General features: G+C 48.7%; 1 protein-coding gene across 4 annotated transcripts in view; it reads left to right on the forward strand.

The window, feature by feature from the left end:
* The window catches only part of LOC119389923 (glycerophosphocholine phosphodiesterase GPCPD1), a 151,905-nt gene that overhangs the window by 110,727 nt on the left and 16,703 nt on the right, over window positions 1–24,475 (forward strand). For all 4 annotated transcript variants that reach the window (XR_007415497.1, XR_007415499.1, XR_007415500.1 and 1 more), the window contains exons 13-14: window positions 4,440–4,575; window positions 18,933–19,093. Coding sequence is in view for 1 of the 4 variants with exons in the window: in XM_037657359.2 (XP_037513287.1) it covers window positions 4,440–4,575; window positions 18,933–19,093 (297 nt within the window). In the remaining 3 variants the exon portion in view is untranslated. The remainder of the gene's footprint in view (window positions 1–4,439; window positions 4,576–18,932; window positions 19,094–24,475) is intronic.

The raw sequence follows: 24,475 nt of genomic DNA on the forward strand, positions 1-24,475 counted from the left end.
TTGAGGGCGAAGCTCAAGTGTCCAAGTTTTTCGACAGTCACCTCAGCTCTTAAAATGTTTGGCAACATGGGTGCTAAGGTACCGTTTTGAATTCTGCTTGTTCTGTGCAGCCATTGTATGGCATTTTTAAAAAAGATGTTCAGTGTCAAGAAATGCTAACATGGCTTACCCTAAACAGCTGCTGTTGAACCGAAGCCAAGCATTGCTTCAGGCAGTAAACCTTGAACGGAATATAATATGAAGGGTGTTGCCATCAGTCTTCATCACTGTTACATTGTAACAAACATTTATTGACTGCTTTAAGCCGCACGCATGGCGGATACTCGGGAAGAAAACAGAACACACCCTTGACGAAGGCGCGCGCAGTCCCACACTCAGGGTTGCCAGCGGATTATGTCCATTCACGTCAACATTGACGCCAGTTGCCACAATCACTATAACATGTGTAGGAAAGCCTTGGAACTGCGTAATCGGTTGAGCTCTCCAGCACCTTCTAGTGGGTTGTCCTCTTTGGCTTCTCCTGAAAGAACGCCGCCTGCGCTGAGAGTCCGCGTTGAGAGTCCTTGACTGTAACCACCGCATATTGTCACCGAGTGCCGTTAAATAAACACATTAACAAATTGGTGGAGAGTGCTGTGCTCCCATTCGATGCCCCTGGAGCTTCGGTCCCGTACCCTGCCATCTACCATGCCTCAAGACGCCGCCCAGCAAGCGCCTCCTCCCGCACTGACCACATGTCCCGGTGTCCCTCGCATCCGCGATCCACTTATCTTCACTGGGGTCGATGGCACTAACGTGAAGGATTGGCTCGCAATACAGGGTGTTTCAAGAAATGTGTCCAACCTTCTAAAAAAATTAGGAAAATGCGATATTTGATTGCTGCCTTCAGAATTGGTTTTTCTGTAGTGGCAGGGATTTTAAGAGGGTTAAAGAAATTATTTGGGACTGTAATTAAAAAAGTTAAATTAATTAACTTTTTAATTATTGGAGTTAGGTGGTTTTGTCAAATGGGAGAATCGAAGTTCTTCATACCAGAAACCCAACCCAACTTTGAGATTTTGAAAAAGTGGCTTCTAGTAATAGTTACGAAGTAATGAAATTCAACCAAATTCAATGGCGAAACCTAAACAGAAACATGGAAGAAAGCAACTACCATATTCTTCTGAGACGTCCAAAATGAGGGAATGACATTTTCTGTAGCGCTAGGCATCTTAAGATGGTTAGAGACATGACTTGATACAGTAATTAAAAAAGTTAAATTAATTAACTTTTTAATTAGTGGAGTTAGGTGACTGTGTCAAATTGGGGAATTGAAGTTCTTCGTGCCAGAAACCCATTCCAACATTGAGATTTCGAAAAAGCGGCCTCTAGTAATAATTACGAAGTAATGAAATTCAACTGAATTCGATGGCTTTCGCTATTGAAAGCCGTTGCATTTGGTTGAATTTCATTACGCCACAACAATTACTAGAGGACGCTTTTTCGAAATCTCAAAGCTCGGATGGGTTTCTCACATGAAGAACTTCAATTTTCCCATTTGACACAATCACCTAACTCCACTAATTAAAAAAGTTAATTAATGTAACCTCCTTAATTACTGTCCTAAATGATGTCCTTAACTACCTTAAGATTACTGCCGCAGTGTGTGCATTGAGGATCAGAGTGGAAGGACTCGCATATTTTAGGACGTCCTAAAATATGTGAGTCCTTCCACTCTGATCCTCAATGCACACACTCTGGGGTATCCAAAACTTACCACCGCATTCGACAACAATACTTCTGGTGAGGGATGTACCACTACGTGCAGAAGCTCATTCGCTCCTGCTTCGATTGCCACCGCCGAAAACCTTCCACACATGTGTTGCAGCCGGTCTACAACCATTACCTTGCCCCAAGCATCCGTTTGGGTGCATGGGCATAGATTTGTATGGACCACTTCTTCTGACATCGGCTGGTAACCGCTGGGCCATCGTCGCTGTTGACCATCTAGCGCGATACGCCGAAACTACCGCCATCCCAGCGGCTATAGCGAGCGATATTGCTACCTTCCTGCTACAGAGATTCATACTGTGTCACAGTCCCCCCCCCCCCCCAGGAGCTACTCAGCGATCGAGGCCGTGTCTTCTTGTCGGAAGTCATCGAAGCCATTCTCAAAGAGTACTGCCATGCTGTTCACTGCAAAACCACTGCTTACGACCCACAAACGAATGACCTAACCGAACGCTTCAAACGCACGCTCGGCAACATGCTCTCAATGTACGTCGCCGCCGATCACACAAATTGGGATGCCATTCTGCCCTTCGTCACCTATGCCTACAATACCACCCCTCAGAGCACTACTGATTTTTCACCCTTCTTATTATTATACGGAAGGCACCTGTCACACACCATCGACATGATACAGTCAACGTCCGATTTTTCCGACTCCCTAGGGACCGAAAAATCGTCCGAAAAATCGGGCAGCCCGAAAAAATGAATTCATGCTTTTTATTCCGCTGAAGCGGTCAAATCGCCACAGCTACGTCTGAAGTAGCTTTAATGCTGCCCAGTACAATTACCAGGCATTCTGGTGCGCGCCCAAGCTCTCGCAAATACATTCGGTACCTGCCACGAACTGCGCTTAACTGCGTGCCAACCGCCACTTGCAAGTTTGCATCTCGCGATGAGCGCCGCTGATACCAGCAAAGCGCGGGATAGATTACGGCTCTCTCGCATGGAGCGTTTGGAAACGATGACGCGGAACACAAAGACTGTGGCGGGAGAGCGGACGACTCTTCCGGCTTTCCCCTATGCGTCCGCGCATGTAAACGATGCATAACACATCGCCGAATCTCCGACGATACGCAGCATTTGCTGCCGTGCGAAGCCGATCGTTTCTAGTTGTGTGCAGCACATCGCCAACTAAGCTGACGCCGTCACTGTACTGTTGCTGTATCGTACGCACGCATTTATCATGAAAGTGTTCGTGATGCGCACTTTGTTCCTGACCGCACACGGGCGCGGCAATGGCGAGCTGGTTTCGGCCGTTGAAGGCAACACGTCAAAGAGGCAGCATGAATGGCGCCGCGGCGCGTTTGGGTTCTCTCCTATTAAATGCGTGCATTATGCATACAACTGCGCTAGGCCACATGCACTACCGGGCAGTTAACAGAAGATGCTTATCGTCAGCGTTGTCAGCGATTAAGCCATACTGGCGCGTTTGCCAGCTGCCGCCATCACGCCTCCATGCATTTCCGCTGCTTATCCCTAAAGACATCGCCGCACGGCGCTGTGATAGCGGCCCCTTTGAATTTCTGGTCTGCTTCACCCCATAACGCTTTGGCATTGCGGCAAAGCTGACTTTCGGACTCTGCTACTTTCACAAACAGATCGACTCGCGAAAGCGCTGGTTCGATCCTACGAGATGATAGACGTGGCAGAGGTGGGGGCTTCAAATAATGCCTTTCGGACCTGCAATTTGGGCAGAAAGTCCGAAAAATCGAACGCTGAAGAGTTTCAGCATTCGAAATTTCGGACGCTCTAGTACATTGACGTCTATGGGGCTGGTGACGGTGCCGCGAAAGCGTCCGAATTTTCGAGCATGTCCGGAAAACCGGGCGTCCGAAAAATCGGCAGTTGACTGTACTTCCATACAAGCCGGATCCATCTGAGTGTGCACCTATTTCTGACACAGCCAGGCTTGCTGAAGAGTGTCACGAGCTTGCCAAGACCTTTACAACGCATGAACAAGAGCGGCAGAAAAGCATTCGCGGTAGCACCACCACTTCTGAGCCCACGTTTCTCCCTGGAGCGCTCGTATGGCTCTCGGTCCCTACCACTGCAACTGACCTCTCTTCAATACTACTGCCGAAATACGAAGGCCCCTACCATGTCGTCGAGTGCACATCCCTGTTCAACTACCTGATCGAACCCATTGAACCATCTTCAGACATGCGCCGTCGAGGGCACGACATTGTCAATGTGGAGAGCCTCAAGACCTACTATGACCCCGCTCATAGTGACAAGCTGTTAGGTCGCCGGACAGCTCCCTTTTCGTACCCGGAATAACTGTAGCAAAGCCTTGGAACTGCGTAATGGGTTGCGCTCTCCAGTGCCTTCTAGTGAGTCGTGCTCTTTGGCTTCTCCTGAAAGGACGCCGCTCGCGCTGAGAGTCCGCGCATTGCCTTGACTGTCGCCACTGCATATTGTCGCCGAGTGCCGTCAAATAAACACTTTAACACATGCAGTATACACTACGTTGGAGATTTTATGCCTGACACTATGTTGCAGACTTCTCGCTATGGCTCTGCAGAAGAACCATTATGCTCACATGGTTTAGGCTTGGCTAAGATGGCATTGTATGTTGAGCACATATTTAAATGTACCAGTTTGATGAATCACGTGTTTCATACTTGTGCCTGAACATGGAAGCAGCAGACTCAGGGCCTCATTTCTTGCAGGATCCGGCTTAAACAGAACAAGTACCCACTTCTCTTCTTGACCCAGGGCCAGACAGAGAAGTACCCGCCCTACTTGGACACACGCACCTCTACGATCCAAATGGGCACCTACTTTGCCCTCTGCACCCACATTTTGGTCAGTTTGCATGTCAACCAATAAATTTGTCACTCTTTCCCACAATAGCTGCAGTATAATAGGCATTGAGAGAAAGTCTCAAATGAAGTATTGCTCAGATGAATAATGCATATACAGTAAAATCTCGTTGATTTGGATTTTAAAGGGCGATAAAAGAGTTAATATTTACCAAATGTCAAATTGTTGAGGGTATCGGGATAAATAAATAATGACCTCATCAACATACTTTTATTGATGATAAGGAATCCACAAATCCTCTCTATTTGGTATAAAAGCAACGTCTAGGCTACAATTCTCATCATCTAGCGACTTCCTTAACGTTGAGGCTATGGTGCTAGGTCCATATTTTCATCACACATGCCTTTTATCTCCTCCTGCCATCTTGCACATGTCCCGATAATTCGTTTGGCAGTGCGCTGTCTGGTCACAGATTGTCCATCCATCGCAGTGTATCTGGTGAGTTTGCTGCTATTACGCAGGCCATGGAAAAATCGCTCATCCTTTGCAGCTTCTGCCATGTTTGTGACATTACATGCTCATTGCACTGAGCTAAAATGAAACTGCTGTGTGCCTTATCAACTGCTGATGAAACCATGGTCACTATCAACGAGATCATAGGAGAGTGTCTGCTTAGTTTTGATCCCAGAGGCCTGCACGTGGCAAATGTGCTCAGTCGAAATGAAACTATCATTTGCTGCAACTGCTGCAGATGATACCTACGTTGCTAACATGTCAACCATGGATGGCGTCCACACAGTTATGCTAAAGGCACATGGCCAGCTGTACGTGTCGTAATGCAGGTTGCTGCTATTGGCCAGTAGCTGACATAAACCAAGAGCGCCTATTTGGACCAAATGTGCTTCTTGCCACAAGGTGTCACCTCATGCCTGTGCTGCACTCTCTAGTGTGCTAAGATTATGCAGTACCAATGCTAGCACACGCCAGAGTCCCCCCGGGAGAGAGCGGTGGTTTCAGAACGCTGATGCAACTTCTCTTCCTTCTTGTCATCCCTCTGTGTGTAGCTTCCAGTGCACTCATCGGGTCGAAAGAAGAGAGAAAGGGCTAAAAGCATGGTGCAACAAAAATAACTGTGCTCGTTCTTGACTGATCAAAATCATTATTGCAGTGATCGATTTGTGAGGCAATAAACTCCGATACTCAGGGTATTTGATGATTACTTTGAAAAGTGGTTCAGGACCCCTTTAATGCTCCTTCCTGAGCTGCATTGGCTATGATGCTGGCTCTGATAGTAACCAATGCCGTGAATGTTGTTTTGGGTGTGCATCCTTATAATAGGTTGCTCATTTTTGGATCATCTGCTTAACTCTTTCGTTACGCCGCCTATAGAATACGGGTCACTGCTCGACCCGAACACACCAAGTGAGAATTTAAAAATATGAATGCTCCTGTCAACTAGTGACACTATCTAGCACATTCTGTAAGCACTAATGTTTTGTTTCCTGTGTAGTTTGTTTCCCGAGCGGCGGCGATTTTTAACAGAGGCTCAAAGATAGCTGTTCGCTTGGTTCATTCGCGAAAATGGCAGATGGCCGGGTAGCAAGACCCTCTTGGAAATGTTCTTGTACGATTCTGTTGCGTCCACAAGCAATTTTTCTTCTGTTTCTAGCAGAAGTGACTCTGAGGATGGTATAAAATCATGGAAATTTAGTTCAAATGATAAAAAACCCTAGAACAAGCCCGGATCGTAGTCAGGTGGAGATCAGTACATTACACTTTTTGACACATCGATTTTTTACTCTGATTTAATGTCGTGAGGATGTTGGCACTGTTATATCCTTTATTTGTAGTGTCTCAACTGTATATGGTAAATATGGTAAAGATCTGGTGACATCATCTTCAGCCAGTAGTGAGTAATGTTCAGCCCAAGAAGGGAAGCCCGCCGTGTCCTCAGAGTAGTGTTGCGCAGTGAAGCGATATGTGTCGCAAGGAAAATCGGTGTTTGGGCATCATTTTCACAGGGAAAGTATAATAAAAACACTGGGCTGAGAGCATCCGAAGAGAGACAGCAAGAGCTGGACAGGCGCAGGCAGCATTGCAGCAACCACAGGCTGGGCAGCTCCAGCTCATGCCTCGAGCATAGCTGGCGATGTGGCTGCAGTGCTGGGCATTCCTCTTCTCTACAACCATCCCCTGTCGGAAAAGGAGCCATCCTGGTGACTCACGGTGAACACAGTACAAGCGGATTGTAGTAGGGTTTCAGACGCTGTACATGGATAGTTTCACGACCACAAAAGCGTTGGTCTGTAGGCGGTGTAACCGGTTCAACTATGTAGTTTACAGGTGACGTCTACGCAACGACATGGTAGGGTCCCTGATATTTCGAAGCAAGCTTGGAGGAGAGGCCAGTAGAGGCAGCTGGAACCCAATACCACACAAGGGATTCTGGAAGAAAGTGTGGACCAGGGTACGGGTGGTCATCTGCACGAAGAGATTTTTGTTTCCATTGGTCTACGGTTGTACACGAGCGGGCGAGCTGACGGCACTCCTCGGCACGGCGGGACTTTAGAGATGGGCGTAGGTTCGGATGAATCGGGTCGGTATGACAGAATGGTGTCGAGTGTGGTCGAAGGTTCTCGGCCATATAAGAGGAAAAATAGCGAAAAGCCTGTAGTCGCCTGTGGAGCCGTGTTGTAAGCGTACGTCACGAAAGGCAAAATTAGGTCCCGGTCAGAGGGATCAGAGGCAACGTACTTAGAGATCATGTCGATCAATCTTTCTGTCAAGCTATTGGTTTGAGGATGGTAGGCAGTAGTAGTGCGATGAACGATATAACATTCGGCAAGGAGTGCGCTTACAACCTCTGAAAGGAAATGTGACAATTGACCCTATGTGCTGCACCAGCTGTAGCGCCGTCAGCTACTAGCGCCACCTACTGCTGCGAGTGGAAGTGGGAGTGAGGAGAACAGGGCTGGGGCAGTGTGAAAGAAATAAACAGTTCATGTTGTGTTCTCGTTGAGCTCGGGTTTCGGCTTCACTTATTCCGGCAACATGTAACAACTGGCGACGAAGACCGGACCGTGTGGACAACGATGCCTACCTTCGGTAGGATCGAAGCGTTCGAGGGGGAAGGCGACGCCTGGCGTGCGTACATGGAGCGTGTCCAAGAGTTCTTCGAAGCCAACGACGTCGTGCCAGCAAAGAAAAGGTCAATATTTTTGAGCTGCTGCGGGCCTCGTACCTATGCACTACTTCGTAACCTTGTAAAGCCGGAAACGCCCCAAGATAAAACGCTCAACAAGATACTGGCCGTACTTTGCAGGCACTACGCCCCCACCCCATCCGTCGTGGTGCAACAGTTTCACTTCAATTCGAAGGGGCGTTCCGAAGGAGAAGCAGTCAGCGACTTTGTTGCGGCGCTCAAGTGTTTGTCCAAGCACTGCAATTATGGAACCGAACTTAACAACATGCTAAGAGACTGAATTGTATGTGGCATAAACAACGCAGCGATTCAGACGCAGCTACTCGAGATTTCCGACCTCGCATTCGAGGACTCAGTGAAAACTGCCTTGGCAATGGAAGCCGCTAAAAAGGATGCCAGTGAACTGTGTCAGGCAACTGCAAGTAGTTTACCGGGTTTGCCAACTCACCGGGTATCGTCCGCGGCCAAGAGCATGGTGTGTTACCGATGCGGCGACAGAGGTCATTTAGCGTCGCAATGCAGACACAGCAAGTCGCAGTGTCACTACTGCAAGAAAGTGGGGCACTTGGCAGTCGTCTGCAACTTGTGGAAGGCCAAGACATTCGCGAAGGGAAACGCGTCTGCTGCGAGAACTGTACCACCACGATCAACACGTACCGCGCAGGTAAACGCTGTCGACGACGCTGACGTGCTTCATGTTCCTCGTAATGCTGACGTTTTTGACATGTGCCACCTAAGTGGTGAGCCGACTGTGCCGCCTTTCCTTTGCATTGTCGAAATGTTTGGGAAACCGTTTCCAATGGAGTTGGACACCGGGGCAAGCGTCTCCGTGATGCCGGTAGACAAGTTTCAACGCGCCTTCCCAGAAGTGAGTCTAGAACCTTCATACGTATTTTTGCACGGGTTTAGTGGGGAGCTCGAGCAAGTCAAGGCCAAGGCAAACGTTCGCGTCGGGTACAAGGGGCACGAACGGGTCCTTCCGTTGTACTTCACGAGTGGCACTGCTCCAACGTTGCTTGGGCACAACTGGTTCCAAGCTTTGGGCATTGGCGTCGAAGGAATTCAAACAAATTAACCAAGTTAGTGATGTTCGCGAGTTGATTGCTCGTTTTCCTGAGGTATTTGCAGAAGGAATTTGCAGGTTCAAGGGATTTTCTGCCAAAATCTGTGTGCCTCCCGATGCAGTGCCGAAACTCTGCAAACCACGCCCACTGCCGTTTGCGTTGGTTGACCTCGTAATGCAGGAGATCCTGAGGTTGCAGCGTGAGAACATTCTCATTTCCGTGAAGACAGCCAAGTGGGCAGCGCCGATTGTGCCTGTTCAGAAAAAAAAACGGCACAATAAGAATTTGTGGAGATTTCAAGCAAACAGTCAATGCTGTGTCGCTCATGGAAACCTACCCAGTTCCGCGTGCTGAAGAGCTGTGGGCAGCCATGTCGGGAGGTCAGAAGTTCACAAAACTTGACCTGCGAGACGCCTACCAGCAGATACCTCTGGATGCAGAAAGTCGTGAATACGTGGCCATCAATACACACATGAATCTCTTCCAGTATACGCGCCTACCTTTTGGCGTTTCAGCCGCACCTGCTATTTTTCAGCGAGAGATGGAAACTCTGCTTCGTGGTGTGCCGAAAACAGCTGTGTACTTTGATGACATAGTTATTACAGGCGTCAATGACAAAGACCATGTGGCAAATCTGACGATTGTCTTGCAGAAACTTCGGGAAGTAGGCTTTAGGTTGAAGCTGGAGAAGTGCGTTTTTTTCGCTCCCGAAGTGGAATACCTGGGCCACATTATATGCAAGCAAGGTCTAAAGCCCGACCCCAAGAAGGTAGAGGCCATCATCAATGTGCCCGAGCCTCAGAATGTCAAGGAGCTTCAAAGCTATCTTGGCCTGTTTAATTTCTACAGACGGTTTTTGCCAAACATCTCAGCAAGACTGCGTCCCTTGCATCAGCTGCTTCTTGATGGGGAAAGGTGTAGCTGGGGGAAAAGAGCAACAGGAAGCATTCATCACAAGTAAAAGGCTCTTATCAACTGCACCTGTTTTGGCCCACTACTCTTCTGAGAAACCGCTTGTGCTCAGTTGCGACGCGTCACCGTATGGTGTGGGTGCAGTCATGGCACAGACCGAAGCAGATGGAAGCGAAAGACCTGTAGCTTTCGCTTCATGTACTATGCTTTCTGCTGAGCGGAACTACAGTCAGACTGACAAGGAAGGCCTTGCTTTGGTTTTTGGTGTGCGCAAATTTCATCAGTACCTGTGGGGACGGCCGTTCACTGCTGTAGAGACCACCAGCCATTGCTAGGACTTTTTGGTTCAAGTCAAGGTGTGCCAAGCCAGGCATCACCGAGAGTCCTCAGGTGGGCACTCACTCTATCAAGCTATGAATTCAAGCTCGTCTACAAGCCAGGCAGCATGCTAGGCCATGCTGATGGACTCAGTCGGCTACCTCTTCCCGCAACTGAGGTTCAGGACTCTACGCCTGCCAATGTCTTCATGCTAGAACAAGCATACCCTAATGTCTTGTCACCTGCAGTCATTAGACGTGCTACGGTAAGAGATCCCATGCTGTCACAAGTGGCTGAGGCTGTCCTGACCGGGAGTCCTCTTCCGGAGGGTGGAGACTGGGGGCCTTATGCTACAAGGACCAATGAAATTAGTGTGCACGAAGGATGCCTCTTGTGGGGCGCCCGTGTCATCGTTCCCAAGTCCCTGCGATCCCAAGTCCTTAAGCTGTTGCACGCTGGCCACCCTGGAATTGAGAAATCAAAGATGATTGCTAGGTCCCATGTGTGGTGGCCTGGAATTGATAATGACATGACAAACCAGGTGCGGAGCTGCCCTGTTTGCCAAGCGCACCAGAAGTCTGCCCGGAGGATACCAATTATGCCATGGCCATTTCCTGACAAGCCCTGGTCCAGGATCCATGTTGATTTTGGAGGTCCATTCATGGGACACTACTTCCTCGTGATGGTGGATGCTTTTTCCAAATGGGTAGAAGTTCACCTTGTTCCATCACCATCTGCAGAGGCCACAATCTCTGTGTTCAGGACTGTCTTTGCTCAGCATGGTCTGCCAGACATCATTGTTTCAGACAATGGGCCAGCATTCACCAGCATCCAGTACTCTGACTTCCTGAACAGGTATGGCATCCGTCACATGCTGGTGCCACCTATCACCCTGCTTCCAACGGGGCTGCAGAGCGGGTGGTGCAGACCATCAAAGATAAACTGAAGAAAAGCACACCGGGTGAATTCAGGACACAAGTGGCCAGGGTGCTCTTTCACCATAGAGTTTCCTAAAATGACCTAGAGGGGACTCTGGCGCTGTCATCGTTCAGCCACCATGGGAATGATGGGTAGTACACGGATTTGCCTAGTCTTCGTGCTTGTGGGCTTCGAACGCACTTGTGGCTTTGTTTATTGCTATGTTTTGGTTTTCTTTCGGATAAAAGAATGGATCGTTGTGAACTTCATAACCAGATTTGAATCGGTGAGCCTAAAGAAGTTAGTGGTGAAGTGAAACTGCTGATTTTTGCTGAACTTCGTGTTGCGACAAAGCGGATGCAGGCGACGCGGAGCCAAACGGAGCCGAAAGAACAAAGTTTAGACAAATCCGTGTACTACCCATGATTCCCATGCTGGCTGAAGCGCGATGCATTGCAGCTCCCATAGACACTAGCGCCAGAGTTCCCTCTAGTAAGTATTGTAGGAAACTCTGTCTTTCACTACTGTTCAACGCCTCATGAAGTAACAGGTCGTGCGCCGTGTGAGTTGCTCATGGGGAGACGAATCAAGACACCCTTGGATGTCATGCGCCCAAGTCTTCGATCATCTGTTCAATTGAAGCAGATAAAGCAAAAGCTGCATGTGGACAAGGGTTGCCGCATTGCGCCAACAATGGACCCGGGTGCCCCAGTGTTCACCAGGAACTTCCGATCAGGCCCACCATGGGTACCTGCTTCTGTTAGCGGTCCTACGAGCTGCGCCGCATCTGAGGTTGTATTACAAGATGGAACTGTGTGGCACAGACATGGGGACCACATTCACCCGAACATCGCACAGACACCGCTACCTGCAAACACTGTGCCTCTAGACCCACCACCTGCAAACACTGTGCCTCTAGACCCACCACCTGCAAACACTGTGCCTCTCGACCAGCCAGCTGAGCAACAAGCAACAGATTCTGTGGAGCCTGCAGGAGCTGCTGAGTCAGAACAGCCACAAAGTCAGTCCCACCACAGAACTGGGCTACGACAAGCAGTCACTCCATCGGGAGGAAGCCCTGTTCCACTGCGAAGAAGTGGCCGAACAAGACGCCTTGTAAACCGGTATTCTTCATAACAAGAACTAAAGGGGGAGGAGTGTGACAATTTATCCTGTGCACTGCACCAGCTGTAGCGCCGCCGGCTACTAGCGCCACCTACTGCTGCGAGCGGAAGTGGGACTGAGGAGAACAGGGCTGGAGCAGTGTGAAAGAAATAAACAGTTCATGTTGTGTTCTCGTTGAGCTCGGGTCTCGGCTTCACTTATTCCGGCAACATGTAACAGGAACACACATCCTCTATCGCTCAGTTCACGTGGTGTGCCGTGACAGAGAATGAAGTTCCGCAGGAGGAAAGATGCTATGTCACGGGCTGTGGCAGCAGGCAGAGCGGCTGTTTCTGCGTATCGCGTCAAGTAGTTGACGGTGACGACTATCCAGTGGTTTCCGGAAGCCGTGAATAGAAAGGGTTCATACAAGTCAATGCCAATGCGGTCGAAGGGCCTGGCCGGGCACGGTATTGGCTGGAGCGTACCAGAGACGTGCTGAGGAGGAGCTTTGCATCGTTGGCACTGTGGGCATGACTGAATGTACTTGCGCACAAAGGCGTACATGCCTCACCAATAGAACCTCGAGGAAAGTCGGGTGTATGTTTTGAAGACTCCCGCATGGGCACACTTTGGGTCAGTGTGGAAGATGCATGAAGCATGAAGATGTCGAAGTATCACCAGCAACCACTTGCGGCTGTCGGACATGTAGTTCCTGTGATAGAGGAGGCCATCACGGATATCAAAGTGAGAAGCTTGACGACGCAAGGTTCTAAAAGCTGAAGGAAAAGTCGACGGGTTGGAAAGGAATCTGAGGAGAGCACTGATCTAGGCATCCTTGCGTTGCTCTGACACCATGTGGCAGTCAGCTGGGTATGAAAGTACTTCGTCCATGGCAGATAGGGAGGCAGTGCTGTCGGTTGACACAGGCGAGCGTGATAGGGTGTCGCCATCGGTGTGGCGGCGGCCCAACCTGTAGACAACGCGCATGTCGAAACCTTGCAACTGCAAAGCCCAGCGAGCTAATCGGCCGGAGGGATCCTTCAATGTGGATAACCAACAAAGCGCATGGTGGTCTGTGACTACGTCGAAGGGGTGGCCGTGCAGGTAAGGTCGAAATTTACCAATAGCCCAAATTACGGCCTAACATTCCTTCTCTGTAACAGAATAATTGGTCTCTGCTTTAGTGAGGGTGCGGCTTGCGTATGCAACGACGTACTCTTGGAATGCAGATTTGCGCTGTGTGAGCACGGCACGGAGTCGAACACCGCTGGCGTCAGTGTGGACCTCAGTCGGAGCAGTAGGGTCGAAGTGACGCAGGATTGGCAGTGAGGTGAGCAGATGGCGCAACTCTTGAAAGGCATCGTCACAAGCGGGCGACCAAGCGTAACTTTTCGAGTCGCTCCGTAGCAGCAGCTGATTCAAGGGAGCGGTGATGGTCGCAAAATTCCGAATGAAGCAGCGAAAATAGGAACGGAGGCCAAGGAAGCTACGAAGTTCTTTGAGAGACGCAGGTTTAGGAAAGTCTGCAACTGCCCGAAGCTTGGCGGTGTCGGAAAGAATACAGTCTTTGGATACATGGCCAAGGATGGTGAGCTGCCTTGTGCCAAAGCGGCATTTCTTGGGGTTGAGCTCAAGGCCACCATCAGTTAGGCACTGCAATACTTCCTCTAGCCTATGGAGGTGCGTAGGAAAATCTGATAAAAATACAACCACGTCATCTAAGTAGCATACGCATGTTTTCCATTTAAAGGGACACTAAAGGCAAATAACAATTTATGTCAGAGTGAAAGCTCAATGTATGACGTCTAAAACGGCAATATTATCAACAGCAGTGCCCTACTTACCGAGAAATTAAGCTAAATGTATCACACTATGAACGCCACGAGTGGCACATTTTGGAAATGATCCCGATGACGGGAGAGAGTTCGACTACAATTAATCAGTCGTAATCAAACTAGCTGCAATAAAAAAAGAACCTTCCGTGCATCAAGAGACGTAATAAAATGCTGCGTGTTCGTTTCTCTTTGATTCATGGAAAAAAGAACCTCTTTGGCGTCGCCATGGGGAATGGCGCGCGTGGTTCAAAGGTTCCGTTTTCACCGAACTGCGCTACGCCCAGCGCCCTGCTTAGCTCACGCGGTCGCGTCTCAGTGGCAGTTTCGGTATCGCGTACTGCCGCGCATGTTTTGCGCGCTCGTGAAAGTCGCTCTGACAGAAAGCTTGACAAAATGCCGCATGCGTGTGATGTTGCCGGATGCCTGAATGGCGCACGCCGCCAGTGCACGCCGCCGCACAGTAAAGGCGGGCAACGTTGGACACAGCAGCAGTGACGTGAGATACACCACTTTCAGGCGGGTGACTGGAAGTGCGCTAACGCGATGCAGACCACTAAAAAGTGATTTTATTTCAAAATAAGCACTTCCTTGGCACAAAAGTAGCACTACGAGGTTTCTGGACCGTTATTTCAACAATCAATGTCGACTTAATATTTGCCTTTAGTGTCCCTTTAAGTCCTCGCAAAATGTTGTCCGTCATGCGCTCGAATGTTGCGGGCGCATTGCAAAGACCGAAAGACATGACTCGGAATTCATAAAGCCATCGGGTGTGATGAAGGCAGTTTTAGGTTGGTCGTCAGGCGCCACGGGGTCTTGCCAATAGCCGCTCCGTAAGTCAATAGAGGAGAAGAACTCCGTGCCTTGAAAGCAGTCGAGGGCATCGTCAATTCTCGGTAAGGGGTAAACGTGTTTTCTAGTGATTTTGTTGAGACGGTGGTAATCAACACAGAAGTGAATCGACCCATCCTTCTTCTTAACGAGGACAACTGGAGGTGCCCATGGGTTATTGGAAAGCTGGATGACGCCACGCTTCAGCATGTCAGCTACTTGGTCGTCGATTACCTGGTGCTCTGTTGCAGACACATGATCAGTCGATGAACAGAACAGTTGATGACTGCTTTATTAGTGGATAGAAAGTCTCAGCCCGAAATGACGTCATGTGAACAAGAATGCAGGACTAAAAATTCGACGATGTAGAGGAGATCATTAATTATTACGCGAGTAGAACATGCAGTGGCAGGCATGACGTGGTCTGCGCTGGCGGTACAAAGCGATATGTTGGACAGCGGCATCGTAACATTTTTGAGCAAGTGGCAGTGTTTGGCACTAATAACTGAAACTGCTGCACCTGTGTCGACAAGGGCGAGTGCAGCGACGCCGTCCACATACACGCCTTGGTCTTTCAGCTTTCCCGCTCCGGCATAGAGGAACGACGGCGCGTCGGCGATAGCGAGCGGCGTCGAGGCGATGGCGAGTGGCGGTTGGCAGGAGGGTGGTGGTCGGTATATGAAGACATCTGGCCGGGGTTCAGAGATGCTGAGAACGATGGCCGCGGTGATACATACAGGTCATGTTTGAAGCTCTGGTTGTAGGGTCGTACTCGACGACGGCAATATCGAGCGACATGGGCAGGTAGCCCATACGCAAAGCATATTGGCTGGTTGTTGAAAGTGCACCATTGTCCGCTACCCTGGAGGTACATTGCCTGATCGAAGTGGGGAGTTGGTCGCAGTGGCACGGCGGATGGTAATTTCGCAAAGGATTGAAGTGGCGACCGTGCGGCAACTTAGGCGTAGCTTAGGGGAGCATTTACCTCGACACAGGGAACAGGGGTCGGCACTGGCGGAGTGTCGCAGGCAGAAGGCAGAGCCACGTAAACTTGCTGCTGTATCACCTGGCATATGTTCACTGGCAAAGGCAATGGTGGTTGGCTGGCTGTTGATAGCAGTGAAAGCTGACAAGCGACCTCAGCGCGGACAAACTCCTTGACCTGGGAGAACAGTGACTCGAGGCGAGATGGTTTCGTCGGATACGTGTTGGCGGCACGTGAGAAGACACAGCTGTCTTCGGAGCTCGTCGAAACTCTGGCAAAGCTCAATGAGTTCAGAGACAATGCCAGGGTTCTTAGACAGCAGCATTTGAAATGCATCATCGGAAATGCCCTTCATGATGTGGCGCACCTTGTCCGCTTCTGCCATCGTCTGGTTGACCCGGCGGCAGAGGTCGAGAATGTTCTCGATGTAGCTGGTGAACGTTTCACCTGTTTGCTGGGGCCGGCTTTGTAGGCGTTGTTCTGCCCGAAGTTTGCGCACACCAGGGCATCCAAAAACTGCTGTGATGTTGGTTTTGAAGGTCGTTCAAGTGGGGATATCGGCCTCGTGGTTTTTATACCACAGCTTTTCGACATCCGTTAAATAAAACATTACGGTGCCGAGCTTCATAGGATCGTCCCATTTGTTGGTAGCGCTGACTCTTTCGTAAGATTCAAGCCAATCCTCAACGTCTTTCTCATCGGTGCCACTGAAGATCTCGGGTTCGCGCAAAAGTTGGGCACCGAGACATACCATGGGCGGTGAAGCCGGGGGGCGTGTTGAGTTGGTGTTGTCAGGCATGACGGGCGGCAACTTTTGACTGCCTAATTCCAGGGCCGGGGAAAACCGCAGCAACCTCCACCAAATTATAATAAAAACACTGGGCTGAGAGCGTCCGAACAGGGACAGCAAGAGCTGGACGGGCGCAGGCAGCGTTGCAGCAACCACAGGCTGGGCAGCTCCAGCTCGTGGCTCGAGCAGAGCTGGCAATGTGGCTGCAGCGCTGGGCATTCCTCTTCGCTGCAAAAGTAATAAACAGGATATGTGTTAACAAAAATGAGTATGCATAGTGGCAAATCCTGTAGAAGCAGTCTTATGCCGAAGATGATGGTTCCTGGGAAATAGTCACGGCCGCAGAGATGGGGAATTTCATTGGCCTGCTGATCAACTTGGGTATTGTCTAGCTTCCATGACCACACGTCCCCAAAACAAGTACATCCAGAACAAGTCCTACTGATTGACGAAGCGGAGAAAATACAAAGTGCTACGAGATCAAGAACCTTGACGACCGTACAAATGCCACTTCTAACGCATGTTTTGCCTATTGGCACACCGACCTTAGAAAAAAATTTTTTTTACATATTGTTTCTTTCAGACATGGTTCCACCTATTTCAGTAGTGTCAGACTTTGAAATGTGAAGACTTTTTTGAAGCTTACAAGTTATAATTACAAGTTCCAGTGAAGCCATACTCTTCAATGTTTTGGTGCCTTGTTCAGTGCTATTTTTTGGAATTTGAAATTTTCTGTGCCGCTATTTAGCGTAGTTTACGGAAATACCTATGGCTCAATAGCAAATTATTCCTCGTCTTAATTATATTGTATTACATGAGGGAGACAATATAACTGCAACCTGATGGAAAAATGCAGTTTTAACTGGGCAGACGAAAAAAAAGTAACTCACTCGCTTTTTGAGCTATATCATTCAAACTTTCCTCTAATATAGAAAACTGTTGAGTAGATTTTGTATATTTCAGATTTTTTTTCTTTCATGTTGGGAGCACAACAATAAAAATATTCTATGCAGTGTTCTGTAAATCCTTGGGGTGTGCGAATATTCAAGTTTCGAATTCGAATCGAATAATACTTGATCGAATAATTCGATTCGATTTTCGAATAGCTGGTATTCGAAGTGTCGAATAATTTGACTGGACGAGTATCTATAACGAGGCAGGGGCCAATGGTGCAACTTGGTTAGGGTGGAGTGGGTAAAACTAATGCTAATGTCGTTACAGCTGGCCTTTCATTAAAACTTTCACCAATATCCTGGTTCAGAAGCGAGCGCATGTTTATGCTAAAGGAGATTATGTCATTTCCACACGTAAAAAAAAAACACATCAGAAAACTGTCAAGCCCTTCACGACTTGGCTTGCGAAACAAAGGCACAGACTTCTTGCGTCGTTTGGTCGTGTATGCTGCAAGCACTGTAAAACGTCCTGACCTTGGCCCGCAAAACCCACATGTGAAAATTTTTTTCACGCTGCACAAATTGCAAAGCAATTTTTGCAATTATCTGCAGTGCGGTGCGACAGTCGCCAGTGTCGCACCGCAGATCATGGAGCTGCACTTTATCCAGGTATCAGAAAAATTGCTTTGCGATACTTTCCCGTCCCTGCTACTGAGGTGCCCAGTGAGTGCATGTTCTCAACTGCAGGAAACACTGTAACATCACGGGGAGAGCCTGAAGCCAGGTCATGTGGGACAGCTTGTGTTTCTGCATGACAATTCTTAGTCTTTCAGTCGCATTCACTCACCGCGTTATATGCTCGAGGACATGAGCAGATTTCATTTCTTTGTTCTTTGTCTCAACTTTCAATGAAATCTTTTGTATTCGATATTCGATTCGATGATGTTTTGGCCACTATTCGGCACTATTCCATTCGAATTTGATTCGAGATAAAATTTCGCTATTTGCACATCCCTAGTAAATCTTGTTTTTCATAAATATTTTTGCATATTATATTACAATAATAATTTTTTGAAGTAATACCTTTAAAAAGTACAATCACTTAGCTTTGTGTTGATATAAATTACATTTTATCTATCATATTACTCTTAATAAAAAATAACACAAAATGCGGCCACTTTTCCCATGGTCACGAAAAAGTTAGACACGTGTCTGTACTGCTCCTTGTGCACCATTTACTTCTAGTAGTACAGATACTCAAGAGGAGCACGAGCAGAAATTCATAAATGCAAACTGTGACATAAAATCCTACTGTGCAGCATGATTGAAACCTTTAATATTAGCACTGACGCCCTGATGTCAATCGAGGGTTGCTACCCTTTGTGCAACCCCATTCATGAATCATGCTGCCAGATCTGCGTTGTTCTTTTGGCAGACTTCTTGCAGATTGATTAGTGATGCTAGTACCAAGTTTAGAAGGGTTGGCATTTGGTCAACATTTTGCTTTGCTTGCAAGATATGTGGACTGTCCAATTGTGGTGATGCAGGGAGTCAATGTGCACACGGAAGAGCTGCTGCGTGAGCCCAGTCTCATCACTTTCGTGAAGGAGCACAAGCTGATCCTTTTCTGCTGGGGCGATGACAACAACCACATCGACACCATCGCTAGTCTAAAGCGCAAGGGCGTCGATGGTGTGATCTATGACAAGTGAGTAGTGCCTGCTCTTCTTTGAGTATGATCCACTGTAAGGAAACTATGTACAGCATAGACCGCTTATAACGTAAGTCGCCGGAGTCGCGAATATCCGCACTATAAGCGGTACCGCACTATAACCAAAACAACATTTTTGAAAGGTTGCACGTGTGCAAAACATGACCAACAAGTGGGCGCGCGATTCCGACTATCGAGGCATGCGACTGGGACGTAAGTTTGCGTCTGCTTACATTTGGAAATGTTGAACGGTTAGCGTCCGCGGACCTGCGGGGCCGACATAACGAACGCGGAAAAAATGCACCGTCACGGGAAGTCGCCGCGGTAGCACACTGCGTGTGCACCATGTTGAAAACGGTGGCGACCACAAACCACCACTCGAGTGTTTCACACGCACGCCCGCGTTTTCGTTAAAGATGTAAGTCACCCCTTCTAAATGCAACAACTGCGAAATGTTTCATTGACTCGCCACCAAACCGCAACTTCTGTAGTCCGCGGCCGCCGACATGGCAGCTAGGGCTCGTTAGGCCTAGCGTGCGCGTTGCAACTTGGCATGCCGCCGCGAGAAGCTTGCCCTAGGCAACACGGAGATCGGGCGTAGAAGAGATCGCACTCGCGAGCTAAACCGAGGGCATCACGCGTGAAATGCAGTTTCGGTTCACGGTCGGGAGAACAGTCGCGGCAACTATCCTGAAAAAGTCTCTCAAGCTTGCAAGTCCGCCTGTTGGTGGCAAAGGCAAAAGCTCAATCGCGTCTCAAAGCATTGTTACTTTTTTTTTTTTGTAGCAAAACAGCCATTTGGGCTGTTTGTGCGCTTTGTGTCGTCGGTTCCTCCCTTTTGTCCTTGTTCCCATAGTGCGCCTATTTGCTTTAAGATATGAACATTGTTACTTGCGGGGGAATCGAGGTTGCACGCGTGATATCTGCGCTCTACGACGAAGCAACTATTTTCCCGACGGAGACAAATAGCGGTAACGCGCTCTTGATGCGGAAGCGGGCGCCCGTACGCAGTGGAGCGCGCATGTCATGCAGCCGTGGCAAAGTGTGCATGTCAAGGGGACAAAGGCTTCTCCGTCGGCCACGCAACCGCTCCCCCTCCTCACACCATGCACGCGCGCCGGGCTGCTGTCCCCCACCGCCATCCCCCTTTTTTTTTTTCTCCTCCCGCTCCTTGTTTGTTCGTTCCGCGTACCCTCCTCCTTCGTAACGTCGTCGCCGCTCTCTCCCCCGCCATCTCTGCTGCGCATCTCCGCTGAGAAGCACGCTCGCTCCCTCGCATCTCTGAAAACGTTCCGGCAGCCGCATTATAACCGGTCTTTCATGTCGGGGGACTGCACAATAAGCGGTATGCGTATACATGGAGTTCTATGGGAGGGTAAACGGGAGTCAGAAAAAAACTCATTATAGCCGGTACTGCACTGTAAGCGGTTACGTTATAAGTGGTCTGAGCTGTACTCTGCTGATACAAAAGTGTCAGTTGATGGAGTTCATTCCTTCGTGGGCCTTCTGTGCGTGCACGCACGCATGCACACACGCACACACACACGTGCACAGAGAGAGAGAGAGAGAGTAGAATTTTGCTAAACAGAACCTCAGAAGTCTGGCAAAATGTGTTAGATATACAGCAGTGATTCCACTCCTGCGCCAACTGCGCCAAAGTGCGCCAAATTGTATTTACTGCGCCATCCTGATAATATCGACGACAATTGCGCCAAACTGCGCCAAAGTATCGGGTTTGGGGGCCTCTATCACCCGGCAGTCGCACGGCCGGCGCGTCAGAACATGTGCAGCTTGATCTTGGGGCTGCCAAAGTTGCAACCATGGACCAAGAATTATTCCGCTGAATAAATAGCGCTCGCGCGTGCGTCCCGAATAAGCCACGATGCCATGCACGGTGCCGACGCAGCTTCTGTTCTGCAAGTCGGCTCGACAGCACAACGCGCTCTCCGCAGATGCTCGTGACGTCTAGGCCTCTCGGTAGCGAGAAAGTGCATTCATCGGCGGACGTCGTCTGTTCTAGAAACGCTGCTGATAGCTCGTTTCAAGCGTCGCACGGCACGTAAGGAAAGCAGTGTTCAGTAATAACTACATCTGTGCTGCTAAAATGTCTGTCACTTCTGTTTCCGGACATCGCGGAATGAAATCTGCGATCGCTAGCAGTATATATATGGAACAATATCGAATTTTCCTTGCTTCGCATTTATGGAAGAGCACGCGAACGGTGGAAACGCGTTCACACTTTTCCTCAGATATACTTTATCCATGGATCTTCATTCGGAAGAGCTTTTTCGTAATTGCTTATACCAGCACGTCCGAGTTTAATCACTCTGCGGTAAATACCCCCTAAAAGGCCCTGCCCTTTCGAGCTCACGTGCTAGGGTTCCAATTCGAATTTTTTGCTTGCTTTTTAAAAATGTCATCTCATTAATAAAAGCATATATCCTGGTCGGAGCAGCCGCAAATACGCAGCTGTCAGTAGCGGGCCCGTCGCTGACGGCCCACAGTGAAGCGGCTACCCCATGTTACACGTCCGCTCCTCGCTTTCGGGGGTCAATAGCTGACGGGTAAAAAAACTCAGTTTCGCTTAAGGGCGAAGCAGTGAATGCGATACCAACAAATTGTATTGTTAAACGAAGTAAGGCTAGTAGCTAACTCTTTTGGATCCGATCTCGCGTAACTCAACAAAACGCTGGTTTAAGGGAATGTGGCCCCTCCAGGAACCGAAGCGTTTTCTTGCTCTGAGTTCTCTAAACACGAAGTAAGCGTTGAGAGCACAGCAAGTTTACGAGCCGTCTCCTGATGCCTCGAGATGGCGCGCGCGCAAACGACTGCGCCCTTCGAACGATGCGGTCCCCCCCCGCTCCCCTGGCGTCCTTTCATGCTCCTTACAAAAGATGGGCGGGGCGTTTCCTCTCTGTTTGATGAGCAATCGACGGCAGGCCCGCACGCGGGAAGATGTTATCTCATGCGCTATCCGTGCGACGGAGACAGACGGCCGGCTAACTTAATCTCCGCTTCAGCCACGTTCGTCGCCAGCACTCGCGAGCTTTTACCCGCGGCTAGAATGCGCGTGATGATGTTATTAGTTTGGTCTTTATACAGAAAATTATGGCAATGGCGACGGCAAAAATCCGCGGAGAGCATCCATATAATTGTTATCACAATAAACATTAAAAAAAAAGTTGAGGAGCCATTTCACTCTGTGAAGTGGATGATAAGCGAAGCTGTTTCGCGCATGGCAAGGAGGTGACATGGTGGAGGACAGTTTGGTATGTAAGGCCAGGTTGTTAACGTTCAATACGCAATATTAATGCGAAAACATCAGATGCTTTATCAAACATGAAAATCGACCGTTGGCGGCGTCAATCGATTGATGCAGCAAATAATCATGTGATGGCGTCATCATCACGTCATATATCGTGATGACGCCATCACGACATCGTCGCTTTACACTGCTTCCGTAATCGGTGCACCGATCATGGAGCTAGCGCAAAACCAGGAGAGATGCAGATAGCTTGCAGAGAAGGAGGGGGAGGATCAACCCGTCGATCGAGAATAAAAAGAACCTGGCTTTCGCCTTGGAGTTTCCTTAAGGGAATGCATTAGGGACAGTGTGGCTCTTTGGCATTGAGGCACTGCTGTACATCACGGCGTTTGTCTACAATGTCTGCTGATAACCACATAGATGTATTTAGAGTGTTATTTCATAAAGTGCAATTTTATTGATCTGGTATTCTGTTTATTTGCTAGTGTCGAAAATAATCGCCGAAGAGGTTAATTCAGAACACTCAACTGCACGAGCCCTTATTTTTTCATTAGCGAGTGAAGTATGGAGTTCTGAGATGATTTTTTCCATGAGATTTGCAATGAATCGAAATATTTCTAGCCTTCATAAGAGCCTCCCATAGTAATATTCCGGTGCTTGAATGTTATTGCAATATGCTTCTGTAGTGCACTCCAGGATGTAAAATTCGCTGCTCCAGAGTGCTCCCAGATGCAAAATTATCTGCTCCAAAGTGCTCCAAGATGAAAATTTTGCTGCTTCAAAGTGCTCCAAAAGGGAAATTTTGCTGCTCCAAAAATTGCTCCAAATCAGAAGTCCTCGGTAGCATCACTGCATACAGGAGTTGTGTTTACAATCGGCGGCCGTTTATTCTGACTCTGTAGGAACCGCCAGAGAGTCTGAGTAATCAAGAGTCCGAAAAAAAAAGGATTCACCAGAAAAAAAAGCACCTTATTGGCCCAGTTGCGAGAAAAGCTTGCCAATGCGCATCTTTACAGATGCACGCTTATGTGCTACCAAGTCTGCCTGTATTTCAGCCAGTGTTTGGCCGTCCCTGTAGGCACTGTTACGGCTTGCGCTAAATCCACATTTGATGGCTGTGGTGTGGCCGGCGTGTCATCATCGCAGTCACTCTCTACCTGTGCGGGTTTGAGTACCAGATGGATGATCTCATCACTCAACTCGGCCAAAACTCCCGAGCAACTTCAGATTGAGGTTCGTCGCCTTCCACCTGGCGAATAATCGCTGCTTTTTTTGCCATTGTCAGTATCTTGTAGTTGCCGCATTTTTTCATTAGTCTGAACAGCACAGATGGAACAGGTGACATCGGAAGCATTGCAGCAAGTCAGGACTTTGACACTGGCACGACCTTCAGCTATAGCCAGTGCAACCTTTCAGTGCTGGCAACCTAGCAAAATACTGTAAACATTGTTGTCATGGCGGTCAACGTTGCACTCGATCAGCCTGCCGGAGTCCGAAAAATTGAACTGTGCACTGTGGAGCGTCTGAATTTTCGGTAACAAGATTACATTACTTCAACGGGACGAGTGGCCGTCCCGTGAAGGTGTCCAAATAAACGAACATGTTTGAGTAAACGGTCGGCGACTGTGCTGAGAAAGAGGTGCATTGCTATCTGTCTTGCACCCTCATAACATTAATCACGTTAAATGTAAAGACGTGATTGTATCTGCTAATTTGTCCCGTGGAATGGAAAGTGGTTGCAGGCTACTGGGTGGACTAGGATTTTCTAGTTTGTTTCAGTGAGGCACAGATGATGTATTCAAAGAAATAAAAATAACTCCCACTGCTCCGATCGGTGGCTGAGTAACATGCAGTAGCACCGGGAAAGTCTTTGCCTCTGTTTATTAGAGATGGCATTCTGGATAGAAAATGGTTGTCGTGAGAATATACTTGGCGACAGAGCACATTTTGCAGCATGTTCGCGTAGGATTATTTCGTGGGCGACTTGTGTGCATGGTATTTGTTTCTAACGAAGTGCAACTGGTGATGTGCAGCCTTAATTATGGACTCAAAGGAGAGTTACTTTGCATGCTGAAGATAGTGGCGTCATATCCATTTTGCTTGCTCGAGGCCTG

This window comes from Rhipicephalus sanguineus, chromosome 1, assembly GCF_013339695.2.
Source record: "Rhipicephalus sanguineus isolate Rsan-2018 chromosome 1, BIME_Rsan_1.4, whole genome shotgun sequence".
In the NCBI taxonomy this organism is placed as follows: domain Eukaryota; kingdom Metazoa; phylum Arthropoda; class Arachnida; order Ixodida; family Ixodidae; genus Rhipicephalus; species Rhipicephalus sanguineus.